The sequence below is a fragment of the Glycine soja genome, chromosome 16 (assembly GCF_004193775.1).
Source record: "Glycine soja cultivar W05 chromosome 16, ASM419377v2, whole genome shotgun sequence".
Classification (NCBI taxonomy): domain Eukaryota; kingdom Viridiplantae; phylum Streptophyta; class Magnoliopsida; order Fabales; family Fabaceae; genus Glycine; species Glycine soja.
This window is the reverse complement of record NC_041017.1, coordinates 3914832-3927581: the sequence shown is the minus strand read 5'-3', so window position 1 is coordinate 3927581 and position 12750 is coordinate 3914832. Positions and strand designations below refer to the sequence as shown.

At 34.0% G+C, this 12750-nt stretch overlaps 1 protein-coding gene across 3 annotated transcripts; it reads left to right on the top strand.

The window, feature by feature from the left end:
• The first annotated feature begins 1812 nt into the window (after nt 1-1812).
• LOC114390734 (CCR4-NOT transcription complex subunit 3-like) lies at nt 1813-12750 on the top strand. 3 transcript variants are annotated; one of them, XM_028351601.1, is made up of 17 exons: nt 1813-2113; nt 2227-2358; nt 3144-3281; nt 3418-3468; nt 3843-3932; nt 4014-4160; nt 4973-5080; nt 5557-5631; nt 6422-7114; nt 8064-8231; nt 8984-9131; nt 9726-9871; nt 10489-10767; nt 10886-11020; nt 11096-11277; nt 11419-11498; nt 12489-12750. In XM_028351601.1, the coding sequence occupies exons 1-16, from the start codon at nt 2021-2023 to the stop codon at nt 11483-11485; spliced, it is 2652 nt and encodes an 883-aa protein (XP_028207402.1). In that variant the 5' UTR covers nt 1813-2020; the 3' UTR covers nt 11486-11498; nt 12489-12750. The 3 variants fall into 3 exon arrangements, with proteins under 3 accessions (XP_028207402.1, XP_028207403.1, XP_028207404.1); XM_028351602.1 differs by lacking the exon at nt 12489-12750 and adding an exon at nt 12260-12442; XM_028351603.1 differs by having other exon boundaries at nt 1814-2113; nt 6437-7114.

The following is a 12750-nucleotide window of genomic DNA, read 5'->3' as shown; positions in this document are numbered from 1 at the left end:
CTTAGCAGCATGTAGTAGTATTAATGTGCTTACTCAAACATATGCTTGTATGCCCAGCAACTAATATATATATATATATATATATATATACCTTGAGGTCTAATATAGTTATCGGCCACTTCTCTACAATGATAGGCCCATCAAAATCCAAACTAGTTTCTAGAAAACATTACTAGTAGCAGTGTAAGGTGAAAAACTACAACATTTATACTCGTACAATGTCCACATACTTTTTTCAAACAAAATCCTATATGAGTGTACAGGCAAATTCAATTCTCATGAATGAAATATTATTAACTCATCACCTCACTGTACACGATCTTGCTACTACTAGTTATTTCAAAGTTTAAACCCTCATCTTCTTGTGACTCATGATGGGACAAAAGAGGTGTTAGGGTTGCCACTCATAGGCGTTCTGAAATAAAAAGACAGTTTGGGAATCAACAAGAATGACATATGTGTTATATGTGTATGTCAAGTCAACTGAAATGCTCCCACCATTCTTAACACATATGGAATATTAATTGAGTATGACATGGATAGATATGTGTCATGTGCAAAAAACTGTTTTTTAAAATTGGGTCATGTGCAAAAACTTTTATAGGATGTATATATCTTATTTTATTTTGATACTCACATTGATCTTTTTTTTTTCTTTCATGTTTTATCTCTTTGCACACATTTTCTCTTGTAGGGTTAAACTTTAAGACATAGACTAATTTGATAAGTTATCAATGTTAGTATGTAATGATTGTTGTGAAACAACTTATATGTTTCTCATTGTCTTAGTCACTGCTTATAATCACCTAATATTTGTAGATATCAACTAATATTTCCTAGAAAATAAAATAAAAATAAAAATTAGGTTCAAATACTTTGGATCCAAGAGGGTCAATCATCCTAGTAATAAAAAACAAGACAAGCTTACAAATCAAATATTAAAATACTAAGATGTTGATACCATGGAATCAAGTCATGATAAAATCATAAAATTGGCAATTGAAATGTAAAATGGGTAAATAACAATCAAAATCTTATGGGAGTGGTGGATTTTCTGGAGAACAACAATAAATTATTACAATCCCTAAGTCTTATAACATAAATGAGATGAGATTATCAAGGAACTCTATCCTGGGAAAAGGTATCAAATTAAAGAGGAAAAAAAAATAATTAAAGCAACTTAAGCAATGGCAATGGGTAATGTGTGATGTTCCACCAAAAGACGTGTACCAGTGTAAATTCCCGTCTAATTAACTTCTTTTTATTTAATAAGTTTTACTTATGATTTTATAGTTTTAATAATTTTAAAACATACTATAAAATTAGTTGCTAACATTCTTCTTTGTCTAGGAGATCGAGTCCTAGACCAATAGACTAGTCAGGATTAAATACCTAATTCAATGCTTTAGATGATAGAATAATATTTATAAACTAAATAAATATACAATTTTTTTTAAAATAAACATATAAATTGTGAAGTGAAGGACCATTATGGATCATTTCAGTAAACAAAATATTAATTCGAGTTTCTTTCAATATTAATAATTTAATTGATAAATTCAAAAAGGATATGATATGTGACACATTTACGTGACCATGTCATGTTTTATTTGAATTTATTGATCAAATATATAATTTTGTCTATCATAAAAAAGATTTATACTTATAAATTTATTGAAAAAGATTCATATTAATATTTTTTATTTAAAAAATACCCAAAATGGTGGATTAGTCGTGAATCAATCCTGTGATGGTCTATTCTACTACACTAAACTTTTCTCACAAAAAGAGTATCCTTTACTACCAATCCGAAAAAAAGACAAAAAAGAAAAAAAAAGAAAGAAGGTATAAAAAAGAAAGAGTTATCGTGGTAGAATCTCCGCGCCCTCTGAGCAAGCAAGCAAGCAAGCTAGTGCAGAAACAAACCCTAAAACCCGAATCAAAGAGTAATTGGTTACTTACAATTGGACCACCACCACTACCACTCTGGCATTGGGCACTGAAGTGAGAATCGTAATCGATGGGTGCGAGTAGAAAACTCCAGGGAGAGATAGATCGCGTTCTCAAGAAGGTTCAGGAAGGCGTTGAAGTCTTCGATAGCATCTGGAACAAGGTACTTCATTTGTTTCTCTCACTTTTTTTTTATTTAAAAGTTTTCAGTTTTTGTTCATTGTTTTTAGATTTTCATTGCTTCGGAACAAAATGACGGGTTTGGTTTGGGGATAGGTTTACGACACTGACAATGCTAACCAGAAGGAGAAATTTGAAGCGGACCTCAAGAAGGAGATTAAGAAGCTCCAGAGGTACAGAGACCAAATTAAGACTTGGATTCAGTCCAGTGAGATCAAAGACAAAAAGGTATTGATTAATTCATTGCTTGTTCCAGAATGCAACCAAAGTGCCAAAGTTTTTAGTTTTCTATGTTTTTTTAAACATTAGTTAATTTTGTCGGCGATGTGATTGTGTGTGTATATTTGACTTGCTTTGTAGATATGTTTTAGGTGTAGGAGATGATAATGCTAATGCGTGTATGGTTTTAATTTATTTTTTGGGAAGATCACGAAAAGAGGCTGTCTGATTAGCATGTTTGGGACAGCCGAAATCTCACAATTCGGCTGTTTTTGTAGAAAATAAGCTGTTTGATAAAAAATGTGATTCCAGGAAAGCTACAATCTTGGATGTATGTTTTGCTGGCAAGGATAAATTTGGTTAAATGACCATTACACTGCCGCCTTAACCATTATAGCTCTACTGTAACCGTTACAGCGCTGCCATAACGCTATAACATGGCGTTTTTCAACCCCTCCACCATAGGCAATTTGTAAAGGGAGGCCCACAATGATGACACCATAGGCCGCAGGCCGCAGGCCGCAATGGCTTGTATATATGGTGGAGTTGTGGCCTTCCACCATCCAGCATTGATAACCTTGGCAAGGATTCAGTAATCACGTTGCATCATGTTGGTATGAAATATGAATATGAGCTGAGTGGATTGTGTTAGCTGATTCATTGCTGGTTAGATGGTAGTGCTCCTTGGGTTGACTTGTGTGATGGTGTGTATAATGTTTTAAATATTGAATGATGAAATATAACTCCTTGGCATTGAGTTTGACAACACTTTCTCTTGTGACATCTTGACACAGGTTAGTGCCTCATATGAGCAGGCTTTGGTGGATGCACGCAAGCTAATTGAGCGGGAAATGGAAAGATTTAAGATATGTGAGAAGGAAACTAAGACCAAAGCATTCTCCAAAGAAGGCTTGGGTCAACAGCCTAAGACTGTGAGTCTTTGACCAGGGAAATATTACCTTTTTGTTTGTTGTAGTTTTACCACTTTTTGGAGCTTTTTTTTGGTGTTCTTTGATCGTGTTTATGTCAATTTTGGTCTGAGGAATTTGTTATCTGACTTTCTAATAGGATCCAAAAGAGAAGGCTAAATCAGAGACAAGGGATTGGTTAAACAATGTGGTATGAAATCAATTCCTTTGAATTACTGTCAACTTTGCTTTATTGTGTTCAATATGGCCAATAAATGTGTTTGTAGCTCATGTGCAAAGTGATTTCTCAGGAAAATGGCTAGCCTCATTTGATTTTGATCTAATGTTTGTTTATTGGCAAATGATAATATTGTATAGTGCTGGTTGACTGTTGAGACCTTTCCACCATTGGCAATATCTAAGTTTGTGTTTGTTCTTAAGATTTTCTTCTCTTAGAATGCTTTTTATACTAGTCTAGTGCCTGCCTTCCCGGTGATTCTCATTGGAATATCTCTTTGGAATATCTCTTTGATCATATATTATTTAGATGAGTTCATATTAATTTGACTTACATAATATGAGTAGGTTGGAGAGTTAGAATCCCAAATTGATAGCTTTGAAGCAGAGCTTGAAGGGCTTTCTGTTAAGAAAGGAAAGACCAGGCCACCCAGATTGGTATGAATTATAGGACCTATATTTTGTGGAAATGATGGCTTACCTTTCTCATGGCCATTGACATGTTTCTTTTGTTTCCAGACACATCTAGAGACATCAATTACTCGGCACAAGGCTCATATAAAAAAATGTGAATTCATTTTGAGGCTACTAGATAATGATGAATTAAGTCCTGAGGAGGTTAATGATGTCAAAGATTTCTTGGATGACTATGTTGAGCGTAATCAGGTTTGTCTTTTAGAAATCATTCTGCTTAAAAAATTGGACACCTGAGTAAATGTTGATGTTTCAGACCTATGTATAGCATGGAAGAGTGAGAAACAAAAATTTTATGAATATGCTTAACTGTATTTTCCACCGAGCAGAATGGTCTATTTATATTCAAGAATCAAATCAATTTACAAGAGTATTACAAAGATAATTAAAGTAATTAAGATACTACTACTTCCCAAGATGCATTGAACCTACTACCTATTCTATACCAAGTATCTAGGCTACTTGAAAAAACAAACATTAAAGACGTTCTTATTTCCTAAAATATTCCTATTTTTAACTCTCTCCCTCAAGTTGGAGAATAGATGTTTTCTATTCCCATTTTCTTGTCAAAATGTAGAGACCAAATTAGAGGTGTGCCCCATGCAAGTTTTCTTCTCTCTCTCCATCTCTACAGTTCCAAGCGAGGGACATTTTCTAAGGAAGTGTGTTATCTCTCTCACCCAGTTCTTTCCTTTCAAAACTATTGGTTTCAAACAAGTGTAAGGTGTGTTTGGTGAGGGTGGTATATATATATACCCCTTATTTGAAAAATCAAAATGTGATTAACAAAATGAGAGACTGTCACATTACCTTCCATTAATTCCATCTTCATTTAATATATATTTTATATAAACATTTTATGATTTTCACAATTTTGAAATGAAAAATTCCCTACCTTCCTCTCCATTCAAACATTCCCTAATGCTTGATTTCTCTACAAAATTCATGATTTCTTTCTAGTTTTCTGTTTTTTTCCACCTTCTAATATTCATTTTCTTCTGCAGGATGATTTTGATGAATTTGATGACGTTGATGAACTATACAGTTCATTACCTTTAGATAAGGTGGAGACTCTAGAAGATCTTGTTACAATTCCCCCTGGTCTTTCTAAGGTATCTGTTTACTCATTCTTGCCTTGTTGCAAACATACATAGCTCACACACATATAATTGGATGTGTATGTTGTAGATTTGTGTTATGGGATTAGCATATCTCAATTAACTTTTGCTTGTTACTTGTTAGCATTTCCCCCCCAGAATTATATATTGGATTGTCTATTTTCTGATGCTACTATATTGTGTTTGTGAAATTAATTTAATGCATCTTGTGGGTTCTACACATGAAAATAACTCGACCTATAGAGGTAAGACACATCATACCTTCCTGAAACCCAACATTATTGGGAGCCTCAGGCACTAATGACCATTTTTTATTTTATATATTTATTTATTGTTCATGTTGGGCATTTTGGCTCTAGGCTCCCCATATTTGAAATTCATTTTTTATAAGAACATTTCCTTCATGTTAACATATTAGAATAATTAGAATTGTTCTCTTTGGAATACTAATTTATGATATATTTTTTCAGGTGGCACCTAGTCTTAGCTTGAAGAATACTTTGACAGTATCAGCATCACAATCAGCATCTGCATCGCAAACATCTGTATGTATTTTTTGTTTCTATGACCTGAAAATATTTCTTAGACTTAGGAGTCTATTGAAAATTGAAATGATAGGATGTTGTTTCAGAATTCTTCTGTGGGGTTCTTACTTTAATGTAGTTTATTTTTTTCTGCTTGGATGCTCCTGTTAGATATTTCTGTGTAAATGAGGTTGATTTTACTCCCCCTCCAATTGTATTTGGATGGTTTGCAGTGATGATAAATAGTGAACTCAGCTGTGCTGATATGTAAATTCATTTTCTTTGTTACAATTAGCTGGTAATTAAGATTAAATTTACAGGCTTATTGGTAGGGGTACTGCATTGTAATATGGTGTAGCAAAAGGATAAATAACTTAAGGAACATGATTTAAAGGATTTATATACTTACAACATGAATAAAGCTATCAAAGTTATTTTAATTCAATTTACAATTAGCACTTGATAACCCAAATTAAGCAATTTTTGATGATGCATCTAATAGCACTTTGTTAAGAATAACTATTCTTAGCAATGGGATCATGATTGGATTTTCAGTAAGTCTCTTTGCATATGTTTGCATATGCAAGGGTAAGGCTGCGTACAATATCCCTCCCCCATAATCCCTCCCCCATACCTTCGCATAGCGAAGAGCCTCCGGGCAATGGGGTACGAAGTTTTTACATGTGGCTGATTACCATTTTACCTAATTAGTAGTTAAAGGGAAGAAAAGATGCATTCTTATTGGATGTCATTTAAATAGATAAACGTTATTGTTAATTCCCAATCCTGGAGACTGATTTCTAATCATCAGGATACTTCTGTCCAGGAGCAAGCTGATGACACAGAGTCCCAGGATAGCAATTCTGACATTGTTGCCAAAACTCCACCTCCTAAAAGTGGGGGAATTAGTTCTGCTACTTCAACTCCTGTTGGCAACCATGCAACTCCTGTTTCCGTGAATATTTCTGGTCATAACTTGTCTGGTGCACCTGTTGCAGCCCTACCTAGTTCAAATTCTGTGCGGAATGTCTTAGAGAATACTAATGTTACCAATTCATCATCTGTAAATCAGTCTACCTCTACAAAGGAAGAAGATATTAATAGCTTCCCTAGCCGGAGACCGTCTCCATCACTTTCTGATGCAACACTTTTGAGGGACAGAAACAGCCTATCAAATCAAGCAACAGCCAGCGTTCCTCTTGGTTCTGGAAACATGGTTTCTAGCAATGTGGCCCTTGGATCAGTCTCTTCAGCCTCTGAAATAGCTAAAAGGAACATAATGGGAGCTGATGATAGACTTGGAAGTAGTGGGATGGTGCAGCCTCTTGTATCCCCGCTAAGTAATAGATTGATCTTGCCTCAGGCTGCAAAGGCTAATGATGGAATTGTTTCAGTTGACTCTAGTACTGTTAATGAAGCCGCAGCCGGGAGAGTTTTCTCCCCTTCTGGGGTTCCTGGCATGCAATGGAGACCTGGAAGTCCCTTTCAGAATCAGAATGATGCAGTAAGTTTTCTTTTGCTTTGCTATTATTTTTTCGCTATGTTCGTTTTGGTGATTTTTGGAACCTGAAGTGTCAACCGTTGGTTAGTTACTCCCTCCAAAATTATGCATTAGCAGTTACTGTTTTTAGTTGCAATTTATTTGAAGAAATCTGTACTGGTTGCTAGTTGTTTGTGGTTTCAAAGTATGATCTTCGTTTATGTTTATTAGAAAATTACTTGCAATTAAATTGTGTTATACTATTCGCTGTTGTTTAGTTTGTTCCTGCAATAGCATACCAATATATCAGGTTTTGGATTAAAATTAAAGCTGAAATCTAACTTGTGTGAGCATATGAAATCTAGAATCAATCTTTTGTTTATGAAATTTGGTCATACCAAATCATCATAACTTTATTTTATTTTATTTATTGGTTGGTTATGGCATGTCATATCATATTGAGTACCCTAAGAATGAAAATACATTGTCAGTTTCCACATTCATATAATAGTCACATGTGTTGATAACTGTAGAATATTCATTGCTTTAGAACTATATAATTTTCTAACATTTATATATACATTGGTTGATTGATTTATCATGATAGAAGATTGGTGATCGTTAGAGCTATTTTATCTTATAGTCTGGATTAAAATACCATTTCTGATGTCATGTGATAACTTCTTTTTATTTCATGCTTGATTTAATAGCTTTGGTGATCTTCCACTAATATAATATATATGCTTATGCTATCTATATGTGCATGAATGCATTTACATGGAAAATAATTATATGGATGCATAGTTGGATAACTACATATGGGTGGATTCCAGTACTGGTCAGATCACTACAATAACTTCACTCAATATTGTTATTGCTAGGTTGAATGAAAGTATCATCCTTATCCTGTGTATTTTGTTGGATATGTAAAATTATTATAATTGAAGGGACTTGTTTATTATCAATACTTCAGGGCCAGCTTCGTGGAAGAACTGAAATAGCTCCTGATCAAAGGGAAAAGTTTTTGCAGAAGTATCAGCAAGTGCAACAAGGGCATAGTACCCTTCTTAATATGCCTTCTCTTGTTGGGGGAAACCATAAGCAGTTTTCTGCCCAGCAGCAAAATCCCCTTTTGCAGCAGGTGCTTCTTGTGTATCAAATTTGTCTTCACTTTGCTTATTGGTTCTTTATTGGAAGATTCATTATGTCCAACAAAATTGAGTTGTCTAGCCTAAACATGCATTTCATGCATGTTCTTCTAATATTAAGCTTTGACCCTCTTGATAATATTCCAAGCTAAATTTGAATTCAATTTTTTGTTTTCTATGTTTCTCTACCTTAAATGATGGAGAAAGTTGAAGGGGGAAAAGGAAGAAAATTCATATTTTTCCTTTTCTGTTGGTTTTAGTTTACTGCCTGGTAATTTGTCTGATGACAAGTGTATTACTGAATTATGAATCCTACTTATAGAAATGGAAAAGTTAAGACCTTTTCTGCTTGCTTTGGAAAAAATAGAATTTAAAGGAAAGAATTTTGTGTGCTCATGGTAGAATGTGAATTCATGGATCATCCCAAATCACCTGGCATTTCATCCTGTAGCGTCGAGTACAATTAAAATTTTCATAGTGGTGTGATTGAGTTGCACACGGTATCAGTAAATATGACATTACTGTTAATTCACGTATTTTAATTTAATGGTATTTTTCTTGAAGATTTTGTTTTCATTTTCAGTTTTTCTTTCAGATGTACTCTTCTTCTCTATGAATTAACTTAATCTGATTAATTGCTTATTTTTGTGTTGAATGATAATATATAAGTTATAACTCCTTGTATAACCTCATTTCTTCTGCATCAGAAAAATATATTTTGTATGACATAGTGCAATCTGTGCAGTTTAACTCTCATGGCTCATCTGTTTCTTCTCAATCTGGTATTGGACTTGGGGTCCAGTCCACAAGTCTTGGTGGTATTTCTTCTGCTTCACTACAGCAGCCACCCAATCCTGTCCATTCCCCCTCTAGTCAACAGCCATTGATGCCAGGTGTTTCTAAAGATGCGTCTATGTTTTGTGTCTCATATACTAGTTGTGTTTTGCTGAAGAACGGTGTGCTTAGATAGTAAGATTTTATCTAGGCGGTTCCCAATTTCCTACACATATATGATTCAGCCGTGGTTATTGTGCAATCAATACTGAAGACATTTAATGTTTTGCTAAATTCCCGTTATCTAAAAAAGGGAAGATTTGAAAAAGTAATGCCTGATAAAAAGTTTTTTTTATCATGAATGATGAAGGTTAAAAAGGTGATGACTCTCCTGTAAAAAATGTGGTTATTTTTACCTTTGTGGTAAATATTGTTTTTGGAAACTATTTTTTTCAGCCCCCTGCCCTCCAATAAATAAATATCAAAGAGGTGTTAGTTTTAAGGTCTAGCTAGTCAACCAGGAATAACAATCATAACATATCTGTATTGTTGGGCTGTGGATTAAAATATTACTGGAATGACTGAATCAATATCTAGTTCAATATATGGACACGTTTATTATAAGAATATAATTGTTTAAGATAAAAAGAATACCAAATATCAATGTTGTTGTTATTATGAGATGGTTATATCATACTATTTGTATTATGCAGATGTTGGCAATTCTAAGATTGAAGAACAGCAGCAGCATCAGAATTTCCCTGATGATTCAACAATAGAATCTATTGCTAGCACTGGGATTGGCAAGAATCTCATAAATGAAGATGATTCAAAATCAGCATATACTGTAGATTCTCCTGTATGTTGACTAATTCCTTTTTTGTTTTATTCTTGAACATATATCTTACTCCCTTATATAAGTTGCAGAAGCATATATCCATGTTTTTTTTAATATTTCCTACTTTTTCTGTGCTAGTAATACATCGTATATTGTATAAATAAATCCTGGGATCATAAGCTGGGGAAAACCAGTGGGTCGACCTTCCTAGTCTTTCAATTATGTAGGCCTATGAAATGAACTACAATAAATTGCACTTGTAATCATGATCAATTTCTTTCTTAGACTGTAGTAAAATATAAAATCTGTAAATATATTTGAAGGGAGCAGAGAGAACACATGCATACATGGAGATTTTTTATTCTTCTCCCATTTAGTTGTTAGACGTGAGCAAATTTATTACTTAGATAGCATCTGATTTGATAACCAGTTGACCAGCTCTATTGTAGTCCTTTAATGAGTTAAGCTGATGAGAGGTATGAGCTGAGTTGAAATGACTATGACTTCCCTGATTTTCTGATAGCAAAATATGCATTTTGATTGACATTACACATGCACACTGACACACACGCACACACGCATGCATGCACTATAATTCAAGGATGATCTGGGTTGACTATTTGTTGTTGATGCTGCAGGCAGCAGTGTCTGCCTCTCTTCCAGAATCTGCTCAAACTTCCAGGGATATTGATTTGTCTCCTGGCCAACCATTACAATCTAATCAACTAACTGGCAACCTTGGTGTCATTGGAAGAAGAAATGGTGCTGAGCATGGAGCCATTGGTGATAATTTTAGTGGGTCGAATGTTAGTTCTGGTGGAGTGCGTGATCAATTATATAATTTGCAAATGCTTGAGGCAGCCCACTTCAAAATTCCACTACCCAAAGACTCGGAACGTCCCAGGACTTACACTCCTGTATGAATTGCTAGTTATAATCACCCTCATGCTCATTGAATAATCTATTAAATAATCTATTACATGCTCATTGATGAACCCCCCCCCCCCCCCCCCCCCCTTTTCTTTGGTTACGCAGAAGCACCCAGCAATTACACCTCCCAGCTATCCTCAAGTACAGGCACCTATTGTTAATAATCCTGCTTTTTGGGAGAGGGTTGGTCTTGAACCATTTGGTACTGATACTCTGTTCTTTGCATTTTATTATCAACAGGTACCTGAACTTTCTCTGTGATTAATATTATTGTGTTTTTCTGTCATGTGGGCTTATATCCATTTTTTTCTGCAGAATACTTACCAACAATATTTGGCTGCAAAGGAGTTAAAGAAGCAGTCTTGGAGATACCACCGAAAGTATAACACATGGTTTCAGCGGCATGAAGAGCCCAAAGTTGCAACCGATGAATATGAGCAGGGAACTTATGTGTACTTTGATTTCCATATTGCAAATGATGACATGCAACATGGATGGTATGTTGAGTAAACATATAGGTCCTGATATTTGCAGTCATAATTTATTAATTTTAGCATATATGTGAACAATACCATACATTGTTTGATTTTGCACTTCTGTTTCTGCTGACTTGTTTGTATCTTGATGTGGTTATTCAGGTGTCAAAGAATCAAGACTGAATTCACTTTTGAGTATAATTATCTTGAAGATGATCTTCTTGTATAGAAGATGCCATCTGGTAACTACATGTCTTCTTGGTTCTTATATTTCTTTTGCTGCTTAATTTATTGGAATATTTTCTTATTAGGCTGATAAGCTAGTTTTACCTTTGAAGTCTAGTCTAATAAAATCCAATACAAATGTAATGGAAGAAAAATGTGATTAAATTTATTAAACTTTTTAAAGACTAGTTAATTAGAATAAATTTCAGGTAAAGATTTGAAAGTAACAATTTGGTCAAGTTTATAATCTTTATTGTCCTAGGGCAGCTATTCTGCCTACAGACTCTATTTTTAGAAATGTTTATAATTATTATCATCTTTCAATTTTTAAAATGACAATTACCGGTATAAGTCCCAAAAAAGAGAAATATTGAAGAAAGAAAAATTAATGGTAGTTATTTATGCAGTTGAAGCATATTTCACCTTTTTTTTTTCCTGTTTATGCATAATCTGGTATCTACATTTTGTATTATTTGGAGAAATGCTGTACATTTAGAAAAGTCAAAAAGTATGACTGATTTCCCATATTTACCAATGTTTGCTACACAGTCTAGTTATTATTTGAAGATATCTATGTACAGTTTGATCCGTGCTTTTTTTGAGAGCATTAGTGATTCTTTGGGTCTGAATGTCGTTTATTATTGACCCTTCCAAATCTCTGTTCGTGTGTCGCATCTCATTTTGGCTAATAGGCTCATTATCCTCACAAACATTGGTAGTCTGCTTTACAAAACATTGTTTTGTTGGTTTTAATCAATGCCAGCCCATGTCCTTCCGGGTATTGCGAAATATGTTTGGAACTGTTGACTAGAAAGTTATTTATTCAATGCACATCGTGACTAGCAAGTTATTAGGCTGCAGTTCTTTGTCACAGCAGTGCCTCTGTATTTAGTTTTTTATGCTAATTGTCCTAGGTTGATACTCTGTTTGCAAGGATTAAAACATGTACATTTTTTCTTTTAATCTTGTCTGTATTTGAGCTCTGATTGCTTATTCAACTTGTTTAGGGACACTGAAAGGAAAGAAAATATGATTAAAGTGAAGATAAAATAAGGGAAGATTGATGAGGTATGTATTAACTTTGTTTGAATGTGACTGTCAAATAGAGAAAAGTTTGGACATACAATCAAATTATAATTGAAGATAAGATGGCACAAGCCGAATTGATGAGGGTTATTTTTTTTTTAAGAATCAATTTTGGTACTTGGAAGTTTATAACAACTTATTCATTGTTTAACGAGTTAAATATCTTTGATGGGTTCATGGTTT